Source organism: Salmo trutta, chromosome 25 (genome assembly GCF_901001165.1).
Source record: "Salmo trutta chromosome 25, fSalTru1.1, whole genome shotgun sequence".
In the NCBI taxonomy this organism is placed as follows: Eukaryota; Metazoa; Chordata; class Actinopteri; order Salmoniformes; family Salmonidae; genus Salmo; species Salmo trutta.
The window spans coordinates 25,885,504-25,903,051 of NC_042981.1; the positions used below are offsets into that span (position 1 = coordinate 25,885,504).

The 17,548-nt window shown below is 42.0% G+C and overlaps 1 protein-coding gene across 4 annotated transcripts; it reads right to left on the reverse strand.

The window, feature by feature from the left end:
- Positions 1–1,786: 1,786 nt before the first annotated feature.
- On the reverse strand, positions 1,787–17,497 carry LOC115162246 (protein phosphatase 1A). Of its 4 annotated transcripts, XM_029713374.1 has the most exons (7): positions 17,367–17,497; positions 17,190–17,234; positions 12,300–13,145; positions 11,987–12,104; positions 11,728–11,839; positions 11,288–11,345; positions 1,787–5,731 (listed from the first exon to the last, which is right to left on the reverse strand). In XM_029713374.1, the coding sequence occupies exons 3-7, from the start codon at positions 13,134–13,136 to the stop codon at positions 5,702–5,704; spliced, it is 1,155 nt and encodes a 384-aa protein (XP_029569234.1). In that variant the 5' UTR covers positions 13,137–13,145; positions 17,190–17,234; positions 17,367–17,497; the 3' UTR covers positions 1,787–5,701. The 4 variants fall into 4 exon arrangements, with proteins under 4 accessions (XP_029569234.1, XP_029569233.1, XP_029569231.1 ...); XM_029713373.1 differs by lacking the exon at positions 17,190–17,234 and having other exon boundaries at positions 17,367–17,496; XM_029713371.1 differs by having other exon boundaries at positions 17,190–17,490.
- Between the last annotated feature and the right edge of the window lie 51 nt (positions 17,498–17,548).

Sequence of the window (17,548 nt, forward strand, 5' to 3'; positions counted from 1 at the left end):
GTATGTAAACTTCCGACCCAATGGAATTGTGATACAGTGAAATAATCTGTCAACAATTGTTGGAAAAATTACTTGTCATCCACAAAGTAGATATCCTTACTGACTTGCCAAAACTATAGTTTGTTAACAAGAAATTTGTGGAGTGGTTGAAAAACGAGTTTCAATGACTCCAACCTAAGTGTATGTAAACTTCAGACTTCAACTCTATATTGGCTAAATCAGGGATACAAGACAAAACCTCCACTCCCCAACCAGACCATTCATAACAATGCAAATTATACCCGATACATCAACTGCATGGCACTGAGCACCGTTTAACCTAACACGGCTCATGACATTATGTTGACATTTAACGTAATCCCTCCCACGGGTTCCAAATCTGTCGCCGTGGACAGCCCTGGACCATCCCAAGCTGCATCTCCCCTATGGATGCAGACAGGCAAACACAGACAAGCCACATCCATGGCAGGGCCAATGCTTCGACACTAAGCTAGAGGACACATGTCCCAAGCATTAGTGCAACCACACTGGGGTTATGGGACAAATGCAGGCACGTGGGTTCAATATGCATGTGTTTAATGCAGCGTTTCCCAAACTCGGTCCTCAGGACCCCAAGGAATGCACGTTTTGGTTTTTGCCTTAAAACTACACAGTGGTGGTCTAAGGCACTGCATCGCAGTGCAAGCTGTGCCACCAGAGATTCTGGGTTTGAGCCCAGGCTCTGCCGCAGCCGGCAGCGCCCGGGAGGCCCATGGGGCGGCGCACAATTGGCCCAGCGTCGTCCGGGTTAGGGAGGGTTTGGCCGGCAGGGATATCCTTGTCTCATCGCGCACTAGCGACTCCTGTGGCAGGCCGGGCGCAAACTCCAAGCAGGCTGTCATGTGTCCATTACTTAGGAGTGGCTTCCATCTGGCCACTCTACCATAAAGACCTGATTGGTGGAGTGCTGCAGAGATGGTTGTCCTTCTGGAAGGTTCTCCTATCTCCACAGAGGAACTCTTGAACTCTGTCAGAGTCTGTCACCTCCCTGACCAAGGCCCTACTCCCCCGACTGCGCAGTTTGGCTGGGCGACCAGCTCTAGGAAGAGTATTGGTGGTTCCAAACTTCTTCCACTTAAGAATGACAGAGGCCACTGTGTTCTTGGGGATCTTCAATGCTGCAGACATTTTGTGGTACCCTTCCCCAGACCTGTGCCTAGACACAATCCTGTCTCAGCGCTCAACAGACAATTCCTTCAACCTCATGGCTTGGTTTTTGCTTTGACATGCACTGTCAACTGTGGGACCCTATATTGACAGGAGTGTGCCTTTCCAAATCATGTCCAATCAATTGAATTTACCACAGGTGGACTCCAATCAAGTTGTACAAAGGATAATCAATGGAAACAGGATGCACCTGAGCTCAATTTCAAGTCTCATAGGAAATGGTCTGAATACTTAAGTAATTAAGGTCTTTTTTTTTTATATACATTTGCAAAAATTTCTAGCCCTGTATTCGTTTTGTCATTGTATGTAGATCAAAGAGGATTCATTTCTTTCATCCATTTTAAAATAAGGCTGTAACGTAACAAAATGTGGAAAAGGTCTGAATACTTTAAAGGCACTGTGTGGATCATTATTGAATCAACAAACCACTAAATCAGTACTTTGTGTGTCTTACAGTATATTGTGTGATTGAAAACCTTGGTCTTTTATGAAGGAATCGATAGGTCTGAAATTGTTTTAGATTCTGGTTTTAAAAATGGGACAATGAATTGAGCAGATCAAGAGATGAAATGAAGAGTGATACAAGGTAACAACCCATTTATTTAGTGGTACATTCTGCAAACTAGAAATTTTATTTCAAACTTCAAAAAGGCAAAAGAAATTAGAAGATCAGGGAAATAGGAGAACGCATAAATTCACAAGCAAGGAATGCAATTTGTTCAATCGACTCAACACAGTACAATAAAGTTCAGGGAACAAAGCTTTTTAACATTTCTTTTTATCTGTCTTTCCTTTGGAGCTAGAACATAATACAAAATATACAGTTACTGAACTTTGTAGTCAATCACAGATGCCTCTGAGAAGCAGTTGAATCAACAGACAATACTTATCTACAGGACTAAAGCTATTCTTGAATGCATTCATAAATATAGCAGACATGTACGCACATTTCAAATGCATACAAGGTTACCCAATTGTTTAACACTTGCATTTGCTCAAAGTATGACATCTGCAGGAGTGAGCAATTTAAATAATATTTCAAAAGATTCAACAAGGTAACATTTGTTTTTAATATAAACCAGAAATGAAAAGGTGTACCATGTGACTACCAAGATAGTATGCCACTTTGTAGAGAAGTACCCTAACTTGGAAACACTATTTGAAATTACTCCTTGAAGTGTTCCATAGAACAAGTACATTAGGGGGTTGAGTTAGATTGGGTAAGGCAAATCGGTGAGCTTATTAGTGAGCTGAAAAAGGTCAGCAACATGGAGTTCAGGCCCCCGTTAAAGGGGACACAACCCACTGCCAAAGGGTCACACAGTATCACCACAACTGAGGTACATCAATATTATGTACAATATGGGCGCAAGCATTAATCTCTTTTACTCCAATATAAATAATATTCCTTGAGGCTTAAATAAGAATTATATAACAGAGATGACGCCTTACATGAACCTAACACCTAAGTCACTATGCAAGTCCTACAGTATGCAAGTCCTACAGTATGCGAGTAGCCCACATTAAAACTGGTGTGTTGACAACAGAACGCTGAACTTAAATCCCAAACTCCTTAAACAACAGTAGGGCAGCACAAAATCAGTGAGTTGTACAGATGACAGACAAATGTCTGGCTAGCCTAAAGATTAAGTTAATGCATTTCAGAAATAAAGTATTTATTTCGTCTTGTAAAAAAAAAAAAAAAAAATTCCTTGGTTATGTCATTTCGTAAATGAAAAACAATATACATACTGTAGTATTTCTGTAGAAAATACTTTAGCTTATAAAAAGGACAACAGCGTAACCGAATATTTGCACTCCTTAAGCTAAGATCCTAAACTATTCACAGACGTTAAAAAAAGATAGGGCTTGTGTTACGGTTGTTCGCCTCTTCGCGCTCCTAAAACTTGGTTCCCTTTACACAAATTCACAGTAGAGAAAGACAACATTTACCAATTTAACCACATTTCTTTCTCAATTTGGAAAAGTGACTTGGGTACCTGTGACAGTTGAACAGAATGGGTATTTTGCATCTCAACAATGACTACATAATCACTTCACCAGATTCATTCATCAGTCACTTCATTGCTTAAAATTATGAAGGCATTGTTAGACTTGTTTACCCTTTCTAAGTATAATTGCCATTACAGCTGTATCAATTGTCCATATGGCAAGTTCAGAAAAAACAAACATTAAGAGTTTTAATCTGGGACGTACCTCGTCTTGTTTAGAATTTCTAAAAACTGCAGGTATGGATAAAATACAATAACAAAGGTGGCATATCAAGCCATCTCTAAACTGTTTTTGTTGGGGTCAAATTCAGGAGTCAACGTGGTAGTTTGTTGCCAGAAGTTACATCATTAGATTCAGTTGGTTAAAGAGAAATTATAAATTCAGTACGTTACCCTGTGTTAGACCAGTGTTTCCCAAACTTGGTCCTGGGTCCCCCGGGTGCAAGTAGTGTTTTTTTGCCCTAGCACTCTGCTGCTGATAAAATAAAATAAAAAACTTGTCATCAAGCTTTGATTATTTGAAATCAGCTGTGTTGTTCTTGGGGGGAAAACAAAACGTGCATTGGGGGGGCACCAGGACCAAGTTTGGGAAAACCTGTTTTAGACAAACAGGACAGAACCCAAGGGGATTAGGACACATTTACCTACAGCGCTCAGTTCTAATTGATTCAACATCCAAAAACAAGAGTATCTTGCTAAGCAAGCATCTAACTCAAGCAACATGATTTATTCCTTGACAAAAGGTCAGAAAAAAGACACATACATTTGCAGCAATGCAGTTCAAAATAAACATCTCACCAAGAAATACATCTGCGTGTTAAATACAGATTTAGTCTGACTATTCATTTCATTTTTTTAAGAGAGATTTACAGCAAAATCATATACACTATAGAAGCATACCATATTGTGCACGGGCTCCTGGTGCAGTGGCTGAGGACTCTACACTGAGAGCCCCCCAAACCACTCATAGTAAATACATGGTACTCTAGGACAGCTCATTGCATTCAGTGGATTTGTTCTTGGTTGTATAGTTGAATATTGCAACAATTAAAAAAAAATACCACCTCAAAATTGTTAAGGGAAGATTGAAGGTTCACTCAGACCGATGGTGGTAATTAGGGTTAACAAATCAGCACTTATACACTTGTAAAATCAGATTATCAGATAGATGTTGTGATTTGAACTCCTCTCAGTCCCAAACGCAGGCTTGTAAGAAATAAAATGCACTGAATCTCAGAAAACTTCACTTGGCATGCTGGGCTGTCAAAGCTGAAATATGTGCATTTTAAATGAATGACATGAAAACGTGTAAACTAGTCAGACTAGCATAAATCACTGCATGTCAGTAGAATTACAAAATGGTCGTGGCAGATGTCATAAGTTAAAAATAGCAATAAGTCAATTTAATCCATCCAGTGTCAAAGTGTTCTCCAAAGCTCTGAAGTGAAGGGTAGTATCGTACTGATATACAAGACGGGTGCACAATAGGTATGTAGGAGTAATGGAGGAACATTTGCCATAATCTGCACCACCATAGCAAACATTAGCCATAATCTGCACCACCATAGCAAACATTAGCTAGCAGCTACAGATATACAGACCCATCTCTATACAAAACATGTGCACGCACACAAGTACCTAGGAACACTTGCCAGTACAGGCAGGCAGGCGCGCAGACACACACACAAACACACACACAGCAAGTGTTAAAAGGTGTAGGGTGAGCTCATCTTCATTTGCATCTAGGAACTGCTTTGTTGCGTTGTTTACAGGAGATGAACAAGAACTTCCCCCAAAAGACAGAACACACAATGAAAGACTGTAGTACCATAGTTACTACACTACGCAGATTCTTTTTATACAAACAAAAGAAATGTAGATATTAGAATTTATGGTTTAGAGAGCTTACTGTGCTGTGAACCTATACAATTTACCCGTTTCTTAAGGAGCAAAGACAAACAAAAAAAATAAAAAGAGCAAGAGGATAATATCACATCATAATATTCAGTAATATTCACTGAATAGACATTTGTTGGAACTCCAGAAGAGCAGGAAAAGGGCTGATAGTGTATAAAGGTATTTTTTTTTCTACTTTAACTCAAGCTGCATTAAAAACAGGCTTTGTACAGGACAATTGCACTTCACAAAAACAGAAATATACAAACAAGGAAATTACAGCTCAAAATAGTTGTTTCAACTGATTATTAAAAAAAAGAAAACAAAACTACAGAGTCCTAACAGGTTAAGGGTGGGATTGAAAATAAAGGTGACAAAATGGAGGGGATCCTGAACTCCAGAGCTGACTGGTGCTGCTCTATCTGGGGTGTAGGGGTGTGCATGCATCTCCTCCTCCACCCATCATATTCCCTTCTTACAAATGGAACGCTCAGAGTGGTGGGGAGACAGACTGCTGAATGGAGCTGCTGTGAGTCTTGAGGGTAGAGGTTTGTAAACTCTGTGCTGTGTTAGTGGTAGGGGTTGTGTTACCACATGTCGTCTGTGGACGCTGAGTCCTTGAAGGATGGAAGGAAAAACCCATCAGATACTGGATCAACATCCAAGGGGTCTCGATTTCAACTCCTGGAGATGTGCTGATCTTTGCACCCAAGAGGATAATTTTGTCCTAAACTAGTTACTAGAACTTGGACATGCATCTAGAAAAGAATTTAGGCATGAGCAAAGCTTTCTGGGAATTGAGATTGAGATCCCTGGTATAAAACAGCAATTTCTTGAAGTCTTCCCTTTTACCTACATTTCTTACAGCATTTTATTTATGGTTAGTTTGAATAGAACACCTCACTAACGACAAGTTGTAGGAGTGAGTAGTCATCATAAATGTTTAGATATGACTGGATAATGGTTATGAATGATTGCTTCAATTAATATATTGTCGTTAAAACATTTGTGAGATCCTCCTGTTTGAGGAATCTTGAATATTAGCCATATTAATGGAACTTCAGGGAGCAAGAACACAAGATTGATATCAAACAATTTCAGCCAACTAAGATTGCCCTGCCAGCTATCACTGCTACTACAATCCTGCCAACATAGATCTGAAAGCATCTTTGGCCATTAAACAGAGACATTACCTATGGGCAACACACAAGACGCATTTACAGTCAGCCCAATTCTGATCCTTTGCCCAATTATTGGCAAAATAACTGATGGACAAGACCAATTAGTGGAAACCGCAGCCTAGATGTGTTTTGATAGTGTATAGTACGCCACTTCAGGATGGCACAAACAAAAACTCCAGTAAGGGGTCACGTTAATGCAGAATTCTACGCTTTTCACGCTGAAAGAAAAAGACCAAAAAACATACAAATATATTGCTGCGTTTTGTAAAAGGAGATCTAATTTTTGCTCGGCGTCAGACAAATTGTGTGCTTCAGTTGCACTTTCCACTTGGAAGAGAAATACACTGCTCAAAAAAATAAAGGGAACACTTAAACAACACAATGTAACTCCAAGTCAATCACACTTCTGGGAAATCAAACTGTCCACTTAGGAAGCAACACTGTGACAATAAATTTCACATGCTGTTGTGCAAATGGAATAGAAAACAGGTGGAAATTATAGGCAATTAGCAAGACACCCCCAATAAAGGAGTGGTTCTGGTGCTGCTCTATCTGGGGTGTAGGGGTGTGCATGGGACCACAGACCACTTCTCAGTTCCTATGCTTCCTGGCTGATGTTTTGGTCACTTTTGAATGCTGGCGGTGCTTTCACTCTAGTGGTAGCATGAGACGGAGTCTACAACCCACACAAGTGGCTCAGGTAGTGCAGCTCATCCAGGATGGCACATCAATGCGAGCTGTGGCAAGAAGGTTTGCTGTGTCTGTTAGCGTAGTGTCCAGAGCATGGAGGCGCTACCAGGAGACAGGCCAGTACATCAGGAGACGTGGAGGAGGCCGTAGGAGGGCAACAACCCAGCAGCAGGACCGCTACCTCCGCCTTTGTGCAAGGAGGAGCAGGAGAAGCACTGCCAGAGCCCTGCAAAATGACCTCCAGCAGGCCACAAATGTGCATGTGTCTCCTCAAACGGTCAGAAACAGACTCCATGAGGGTGGTATGAGGGCCCGACGTCCACAGGTAGGGGTTGTGCTTACAGCCCAACACCGTGCAGGACGTTTGGCATTTGCCAGAGAACACCAAGATTGGCAAATTCGCCACTGGCGCCCTGTGCTCTTCAGATGAAAGCAGGTTCACACTGAGCACGTGACAGAGTCTGGAGACGCCGTGGAGAACGTTCTGCTGCCTGCAACATCCTCCAGCGTGACCGGTTTGGCGGTGGGTCAGTCATGGTGTGGGGTGGCATTTCTTTGGGGGGCCGCACAGCCCTCCATGTGCTCGCCAGAGGTAGCCTGACTGCCATTAGGTACCGAGATGAGATCCTCAGACCCCTTGTGAGACCATATGCTGGTGCGGTTGGCCCTGGGTTCCTCCTAATGCAAGACATTGCTAGACCTCATGTGGCTGGAGTGTGTCAGCAGTTCCTGCAAGAGGAAGGCATTGATGCTATGGACGGGCCCGCCCGTTCCCCAGACCTGAATCCAATTGAGCACATCTGGGACATCATGTCTCGCGCCATCCACCAACGCCACATTGCACCACAGACTGTCCAGGAGTTGGCGGATGTTTTAGTCCAGGTCTGGGAGGAGATCCCTCAGGAGACCATCCGCCACCTCATCAGGAGCATGCCCAGGCGTTGTAGGGAGGTCATACAGGCACGTGGAGGCCACACGCACTACTGAGCCTCCTTTTGACGTGTTTTAAGGACATTACATCAAAGTTGGATCAGCCTGTAGTGTGGTTTTCCACTTTAATTTTGAGTGACTCCAAATCCAGACCTCCATGGGTTGATAAATTGGATTTCCATTGATTATTTTTGTGTGATTTTGTTGTCAGCACATTCAACTATGTAAAGAAAAAAGTATTTAATAAGATTATTTCTTTCATTCAGATCTAGGATGTGTTGTTTAAGTGTTCCCTTTTATTTTTTTGAGCAGTAGATTTCCTCTGGCCTTCAGACCAATCAAATTCCCGCATTCAAGAATAGCATTCGCTCAGCAGACAGCGAGCCGACTGATGGCAGAGAGGTATAATGGTTACTTTTAGCTGGTCGTTTTGGCAAAACATTAGGAAATGTAGCCGGCTACATTCTTTCTATGGTAAACATAAGAAATCTGATAGCCATGCATTGTCTTTGCAAAAAAATACCTTGCTTTTTCATTGAGGCTAATTTAATTGTTTGTTTGTCTGCTAGCCAAATAGTGTTGCACTTCTGTTGTCATCTGATGAAAACAAAGCCATTTTCGGACTAATGTTTTGCATTAGTTTATTTTGTGTGGTGAAAAACTAGTTGCATGCCACTTATCACTCAATTTATGGCAACAACTGTTCCCTTTCAATATAAAACGCAGGGAAATGGTTTAATAAGACCGTTTTTTTGATGGTCTATGTTTTGAAAATGCAGATTTCTGAACGCTCATGCGACCCCTGTATAAACAGCTCCACAAAAGAACCATTGCCTTTTCAAAGTGAAGTGAAAAGCTTATTTGATCATGACAGTACCCAACCAGTAATAGAAACCCTAAATCAATCTGGAGGCTAGCTAAAAACTGATTTACCTCGTTAATTAAGCACGACAAATGTGATTGCAAGTGCTGGTTTGGTTTCATAGACCTAGGTTAGGCCTAGTCTTAACATAATCTTAACTTAAAATACAATTTAGCAAACTGTTTCATGGGCATGGCTGACCTCGGCTAGATCTGTACACTGGCTAAGTTCCAAACAAAAAGTTTTGAGTTACAGTACAGAACCTGCTGTCAAGAAGAACATTGGCTGTGTTCATGCAATCTCATCTACTCAATAAAGTATAAAGCATTTTGTTATCTTTACATCAAAGGCTGCAGTGTCAATTCAGGAGTGAACTAAACAATACACAAAAGTTGTGAACTGTGGGAAGAACTAAATGCATTCTGGGATGTTATGGTAATGAGTAAAATGGATTACAGGTCAAATAGAAAGTGGATTACAAACAAGGATTATATACAGTTGAAGTCGAAGTTTACATACACCTTAGCCAAATACATTTCAAGTCAGTTTTTCACAATTCCTGACATTTAATACCATTAAATTCCCTGTCTTCGGTCAGTTAGGATCAACACTTTATTTTAAGAATGTGAAATGTCAGAATAATAGTAGTGATTTATTTCAGCTTTTATTTCTTTCATCACATTCCCAGTGGGTCAGTTTACATACACTCAATTAGTATTTGGTAGCATTGCCTTTAAATTGTTTAACTTGGGTCAAACGTTTTGGGTAGCCTTCCACAAGCTTCCCACAATAAGTTGGGTGAATTTTGGCCCATTCCTCCTGACAGAGCTGGTGTTACTGAGTCAGGTTTGTAGGCGTCCTTGCTCTCACACACTTTTTCAGTTCTGCCCACAAATGTTCTATAGGATTGAGGTCAGGGCTTTGTGATGGCCACTCCAATACCTTGACTTTGTTGTCCTTAAGCCATTTTGCCACAACTTTGGAAGTACGCTTGGGGTCATTGTCCATTTGGAAGACCCATTTGAGACCAAGCTTTAACTTCCTGACTGATGTCTTGATGTTGCTTAAATATAATCCACATAGTTTTCCTCCCTCATAATGCCATCGGTTTTGTTAAGTGCACCAGTCCCTCCTGCAGCAAAGAACCCCCACAACATGATGCTGCCAACCCCGTGCTTCACGGTTGGGATGGTGCTCTTCGGCTTACAAGCCTCCCCCTTTTTCCTCCAAACATAACGATGGTCATTATGCCAAACAGTTCAATTTGTTTCATCAGACCAGAGGACATTTTTTTTAAAAACACGATCTTTGTCCCCATATGCAGTTTCAAACTGTAGTCTGGCTTTTTTTATGGCGGTTTTGGAGCAGTGGCCTCTTCCTTGCTGAGCGGCCTTTTGTACCCGTTTCCTCCAGCATCTTCACAAGGTCCTTTGCTGTTGTTCTGGGATTGATTTGCACCAAAGTACGTTAATCTCTAGGAGACAGAACGTGTCTCCTTCCTGAGCGGTATGATGGCTGCGTCATCCCATGGAGTTTATACTTGCGTACTATTGTTTGTACAGTTGAATGTGGTACCTTCAGGCGTTTGGAAATTGCTCCCAAGGATGAACCAGACTTGTGAAGGTCTACAATTCTTTTTCTGAGGTCTTAGCTGATTTCTTTTGATATTCCCATGATGTCAAGCAAAGAGGCACTGAGTTTGAAGGTAGGCCTTGAAATACATTCACAGGTACACCTCCAATTGACTCAAATGATGTCAATTAGCCTATCAGAAGCTTCTGCCCACAAATTACAATTTTCTGGAATTTTCCAAGCTGTTTAAAGGCACAGTCAACTTAGTGTATGTAAACTTCTGACCCACTGGATTTGTGGAACAGTGAATTATAAGTGAAATAAATAATCTGTCTAAACAATTGTTGGAAAAATGACTTGTGTCATGCACAAAGTAGATGTCCTAACTGACATGCCAAAACTATAGTTTGTTAACAAGACATTTGTGGAGTGGTTGAAAAACGAGTTTTAATGACTCCAACCTAAGTGTATGTAAACTTAGGTTGTAGCTTTCCATAAGGCAATGATAGGAAAAGAGCAGTTCAATGCAAACATGAGGATTATCCTGTGCTGTCATTCTATTATTCATCATGTCTGAATAAGTGTGTGTGTGTGTGTGTGTGTGTGTGTGTATATAATTCACATACATACATACATACATACATACATACATACATACATACATACATACATACATACATACATACATACATACATACATACATACATAAAAAAAATGTAAATACATATTGCCTCTCCTTGATTCAGCTTTAAAAACAGATTTTTTGGGGGCGGTCCAAATTCTAAGAAGTGTTATATGTTGAATGTTCCAAATTGAGCTGATAAATTGTATTTTTCCCCTTGACATACAAACAGATGTGCACAAACGTACGTACGTACGTACACATTCAAATAAAAAAGCTTATGGAAGAGGATAGCAATTGTTGGGTGATACTTACTGTGTCATCACCCCGGTATGGGTTGAGTTTGTTGTACACTGCTTCAATAACGCTTCGTCTAAAACACAAAAAAGTAAAGTTACCAAACATGCAGGTTTAGCTAGGCAAGCAATAACAAAACCATTGTATGCAAGTCCAACGGGAAAAAAAACAGTTTATACAGGCGAGCTAAATGCTGAGCATAAGAGGGGAAAACAGAAGGCTGGAATTCAAGGGCAAAATTCAATTAGCCCAACTGATAGCTTGGACTTGCGTGAAAGTTTGGGCTATCAAAACCACTTAGGTGAAAAGTCATGAGTGCCTGTGCACCTGAGATCAGAAATAGATTCCTCCCCCTAAAGAAACCTTACCATGCAAAGCATGCTACTCAATTTTGCTAGTACTTAATCGACCTCAAAAACATTAAGTTGGCTGAAGTACAGTGAAAAGAGCGCACTCACTTGCTGGCCAGCTCTCCCCCAGGAGGGAGGTTAGGGATGCTCTCCGATGCTAAGGTCCGCATCACGTGGACCAAGTCTGGAACCCCTTCGTTCCCCTGCTTCTTTATTATCTCTGTGGAAATTAGCAGAACCGCACATTCTCTAAGTGGAAAACAATTTATGAAATACACAATTTGTGACGTGAGCTTCAAATCACATTAAATTCATGACAAGGTTCTTGTATTATCTAGGTTTCTATACGCATATTAAGATGCTGCACCTTCTACTCTGCTTTCCAAGTACTTATCCAGCTCCGCTTCCCTTTTCACGGCTTCTGCAGTCACCTTTGGAGCCCCTGGGAGGCAGATCAGCACAACACTCATATTGTCCCGACTCCCCTGTTCATAGAGCGAGTGCAATACAGACAGACTTAAAGTAAAACGTTTAGCATGTGCTATCCATCATGTCTATTCGTGTGACAAAATGTTGTGAAAATTTTGAAATTGACTGTCTACATGTGAGTGGTAACATTCAGGTGCATGCAAATGCTTAACTGTTAGCGATTATGTGAACAATAAATTGACAAATCTCACCTTGTACAAGCAAGTGTCAACAATTTCATTGCAGACTCTCTCAAGGTCATCGGTCACCTCAAGCCTGGACCTGACAAAGTTACAAAGTTCCTCATTGGCCATGACATCCCAGATGCCGTCGCAGGCTAGGACGATGAACTCATCTTCCACCTCAGACCTTTCAATGGCATACACCTCAGGCTCTGGTGAAACCAGCTGCTCTGTGGGGCCCTTGCCATGCACACACTTGTAGTCAAAGTCTCCCAGTGCCCGGGACACTGCCAGAGAGCCGTTCACTCGCTGGATCATGACAGAGCCACCTGCATTCTGGATCCTCTCCTTCTCCAGTGGGTTGCTGGGCTTGTGGTCCTGTGTGAAGAAGTGCACAGCTCCTCCACGGCTAAGAAGACCCCGGGAGTCTCCACAGTTGATGAAGTAGATGTGACCTGGAGAAATCATGACCCCCACCGCGGTGGAGCCGCTGCGGTCCACACCGTGCTTCTTCTCAGAGATGGACCGCATGTGCTCATCAATCTGCAGGAAACCTGTGCGGATGCCGGTCTTCACACTCTCAACGTTGGGTTCTGGCTCCAGAGCACTCTGGAAGTCTGGATTGCTGGTGATGTGCTCCAGAAGGTGCCCGCAGCAGTATTTTGCCACCTGGGAGCCAGCATGCCCGTCATAAACCGCAAAGAAGGCCCAAGGGTCGAGCCCATGAGGCAGGCCAATGACTGCCGTGTGCGCATCCTCCATCTCCACCCTCCAGCCCTGCATGCTGCTCAGGCCATAGGTCAGACAGTTCCCCTCACCATGAGCATTGTACTTCTCCATCTTTGGCTTGTCCAAAAACGCCCCCATTGTATCCCCCTTAAAACAGGAATGAAACAATTATACTATTCAATTTAGGACAGTTGAGTGTTTATAATATTGACACTTGTTATTCTGCTAAGCTCAGCTAGCTACAAGTTTAATAAATAAAACACCTAAATATTAGCCAGATAACAACTGTTAAGATAGGGATTATTTAGAAGTAGATGACACATCCGCAATCATTATATTGCAAAAATGATTAACTAGCACCTTAGGCTGATCTCATGCATTGCAACGTGGCCTCAGAGCATTTTGTATTATTCTGCAGGTAAATCCTAGACACTCCATTTCGTATGATATCTTCGAATTGAAATTCAATGTTACAAATTGCAATTCGTTCAACATTAATAACTTGCAAAACATACAATGTTACAAATTTGAAAAACGTACAATATGTTACAAGTTCCAATTTGTTATGGCTAACGTTTGCTAGGTGGCTGATGCTAGCTAGCTCGAGGGGTTAAGTTTAGGAGTTAGCTAAAACGGTTAAGGCTAGGGGAAGGGTTAGCTAAAAGGGTTAAGGTTATGGGTAGCTGAAAAGTAGTAAGTATTTTGCATGTAACCATACACTACCAAAAGTAGGTGGACACCTGCTCTCCAAACATTTAATGCCAAACTCATGGGCATTAATATGGAGTTGGTTCCCCTTTGCTACTATAACAGCCTCCGCTCTTCTGGGAAGGCTTTCCACTAGATGTTGGAACATTGCTGTGGGGAATTGCGTCCATTCAGCCACAACAGCATTAGTGAGGTCGGGCACTGGATGTTGGGCGATTAGGCCTGGCTCGAGGTCGGCATTTCAATTCATCCCAAAGGTGTTCGATGGGGTTAAGCTCAGGGCAGGCCAGTCAAGTTCTTCCACACCGATCTTGACCAACCATTTCTGTATGGACCGCGCTTTGTGCAAGGGGGCACCATCATGCTGAAACAGGAAAAGGGTCTTCCCCAAACTGTTGCCACAAAGTTGGAAGCACAGAATCATCTAGAATCTCATTGTACGCTGTAGCGTTAACATTTCCCTACACTGGAACTAAGAAGCCAAGTCCGAACCATGAAAAACAGCCAAAGACCATTATTCATCCAGCAAACTTTACAGTTGGCACTAAGCATTCGGGCAGGTAGCATTATCCTGGAAGCCGCCAAAACCAGATTTGTCCGTCGGACTGCCAGATGGTGAAGCGTGATTCATCACCCCAGAGAACACGTTTCCACTGTTCCAGAGTCCAATGGCAGCGAGCTTTACACCATTCCAGCCAAAGTTTAGCATTGTGCATGGTGATCTTAGGCTTGTGTGGCGGCTGCTCTGCCACGGAAACCCATCTCATGAAGCTCCTGACAAACAGTTATTGTGCTAACGTTGCTTCCAGAGGCTGTTTGGAACTTGGTAGTGAGTGTTGCAACCGAGGACAGACGATTTAAACACAATACGCACTTCAGCACTCTGAGATTGTGTGGCCTACCACTTCGCGGCTGAGCAGTTGTTGCTCCTAGACATTTCCACTTCACAATAACAGCACTTACAATTGACCTGGGAAGCTCTAGCAGGACAGAAATTTGACTTACTGACTTGTTGGAAAGCTGGAATCCTATGACGGGCTACGTTGAAAGTCACTGAGCTGTGGCTGTGTGCTCGAGTTTACACACCTATCAGCAACGGGTGTGGCTGAAATAGCCGAATCCACTAACTCTTGTTAATATACAGTACCAGTCAAAAGTTTGGACACCTACTCATTCCAGGGTTTTTCCTTTATTATTTTCTACATTGTAGAATAATAGTGAAGAAACTATGAAATAACATATTGAATCCAAAAATGTTTATATTTAAGATTCTTAAAAAGTAACCACCCTTTGCCTTGACAGCTTTGCACACTTGGCATTCTCTCAACCAGCTTCATGAGGTAGTCACCTGGAAGGCATTTCAATTAACAGGTGTGCCTTGTTAAAAGTTCATTTGTGGAATTTCCTTCTTAATGCGTTTGAGCCAATCAGTTGTGTTGTGACAAGGTAGGGGTGGCTATACAGAAGATGGCTTTATTTGGTATAAGACCAAGTCCATATTATGGCAAGAACGGGGGGCTCCCAAGTGGTGCAGCGGTCTAAGACACTGCATCTTAGTGCTAGAGGTGTTATTACAGACACCCTGGTTCGAATCCAGGCTGTATCACAACCGGCTGTGATTGGGGGTCCCATAGGGCGGTGCACAACTGGCCCAGCATCGTCCTGGTTTGGCCAGTGTAGGCCGTCATTGGAAATAAGCATTTGTTCTGAACTGACTTGCCTAGTTAAAAGTAACAAATAAAATAAAAAACAGCTCAAATAAGCAATCTGGAAAATTTCTAAGAACTTTGAAAGTTCAAGTGAAGTCGCAAAAACCATCTAGCGCTATGATGAAACTGCCTCTCATGAGGACTGCCACAGAAAAAGACCCAGAGTTACCTCCGCTGCAGAGGATAAATTCATTAGTTACCAGTCTCAGAAATTGCAGCCCAAATAAATGCTTCTTATAGTTCAAGTAACAGACATCTCAACATTGACTTGCTTGGTCCAAGAAACACGAGGAATGGACATTGGTCTGATGAGCCCAAATTTGAGATGTGAGACACAGAGTAGGTTAACGGATGATCTCTGCATGTGTGGTTCCCACCGTGAAGCGTGATGGTGCTTTGCTGGTGACACTGTCAGTGATTTATTTAGAATTCAAGGCACACTTAACCAGCATGGCTACCACAATTCCGCAGTGATAGTGCATACCAGATGGGATGGCATATCATTTGTTTTTCAACAGGACAATGACCCAACACACCTCCAGGCTGTGTAAGGGCTATTTGACCAAGAAGGAGAGTGGAGTTCTGCATCAGATGACCTGGCCTCCACAATCACCCGACCTCAACCCAATTGAGATGGTTTGGGATGAGTTGGACTGCAGAGTGAACAAAAAGCAGCCAACAAGTGCTCAGCATATGTGGGAACTCCTTCAAGACTGTTGGAAAAGCATTCCAGGTGAAGCTGGTTGAGAGAATGCGAAGTTGTCAAGGCAAAGAGTGGCTACTTTGAAGAAACTAAAATATATTTTGATTTATTTAACAATTTCTTTGGTTACTACATCATTCCATATGTGTTATTTCATAGTTTTGATGTCTTCACTATTATTCCACAACGTAGAATAGAATAGTAAAATAGAACAGTAAAATAAAAAAATATAAAAATAATGAGTAGATGTGTCAACTTTTGACTGTTAACTTACTGTAGGTATCATACTAATTTGGCTGTCCCGGATATACGTTTACTATGTTACCTCTAGTCTATGCGACCAGTCTGCAAAAATAGGTGACTAATGTAAACTAAATATTTGTCTCACTACACTAGCTATGAACGTCTATAGTTATCAATGAAGAACTAACGTTATCTGGTAAACGAGCTGTGTTATAGGTGTTGGCCATTGATTGTATGAGTTCATTACAAAACAGTCAGTACTGCAAAAACCTAGCTAATCCATCCAGCTAGCTAGCTTCCTAGTTGGGTCCCAAGCCAACGTCCACTACTAGTTACGTGTTGTTCTTGTGTGGTTAGGTAGCTAACGTTAGCTATACAGTTTATTGTAATGTTGCTAGTTAACGTTAGTAATCTATCTTGGTGTTTTAATGATGTTGGCTACCTAACTGGTTTAGCAACCTGTTAAATAACAACCTACATAGCTAACTAGCTGGCAAGATTTGTTAGGGAACGTTAATTAAGTCAATGACCGAGCCAGGGCGAGTTAAATTTCTAGAACAAGAAACACTTTCACGAAATTACCAACAATGTTTTGAACAACGTTTATTAGTTGGCTAACTAGCTAACTTAAATCCTCCCGCGGCAATATGACAATTAAAATACAAAAAAAACATTGCGTCGTTTGGGCCTCGGCCCCAAGCGTTCACAGGCCTTCAGTCCCTCACGGACTCATCGCGCTGCCCCCAATGCTAGTGAGTATGGCTAATCGCAAATGTTAACAGACTAACTTGAGACAGTTTCTTACAGGCACAAACAAATGTGACTTACCAAAATCAGAAAGAGCTGTTTTGAAAGTGTAAAGACAAACAGAAGCTGCGACAAAAACGACAAGATTGAGAGTTTGTGGGTAACGTTAGCTAGCACCTCTCTGTACATCAATTTGTAAAGTAAACCAGGGATACATTACTTTCTCATTTGGCGACATAAAGTATATTTCAAATGTACCTCCTTTAAACTTTTAGGCCGGAGCTGTTGAGGCCAAATAGCGTCAAGCCGAAAGCCCCAGCCTCTTCACTTGACAGGCAGCCTGCACCTAGCTAGCTTAACGAAACAGGAATCGAAAAAGACCCGGATGTTGCAGGTTGCGTACTTGAAAGCATTACATCATTCCTGTGAGCAGTGGTTGA

Coding starts and splice junctions, on each gene's coding strand:
- LOC115162246 (XM_029713371.1), bottom strand. CDS start 17,297: ATGTACAGAGAGGTGCTAGCTAACGTTACCCACAAACTCTCAATCTTG. Junction 13,146..17,189: donor AACAGCTCTTTCTGATTTTG/GTAAGTCACATT, acceptor TCCTGTTTTAAG/GGGGATACAATGGGGGCGTT. Junction 5,732..11,287: donor CATACCGGGGTGATGACACA/GTAAGTATCACC, acceptor CCATCCTTCAAG/GACTCAGCGTCCACAGACGA.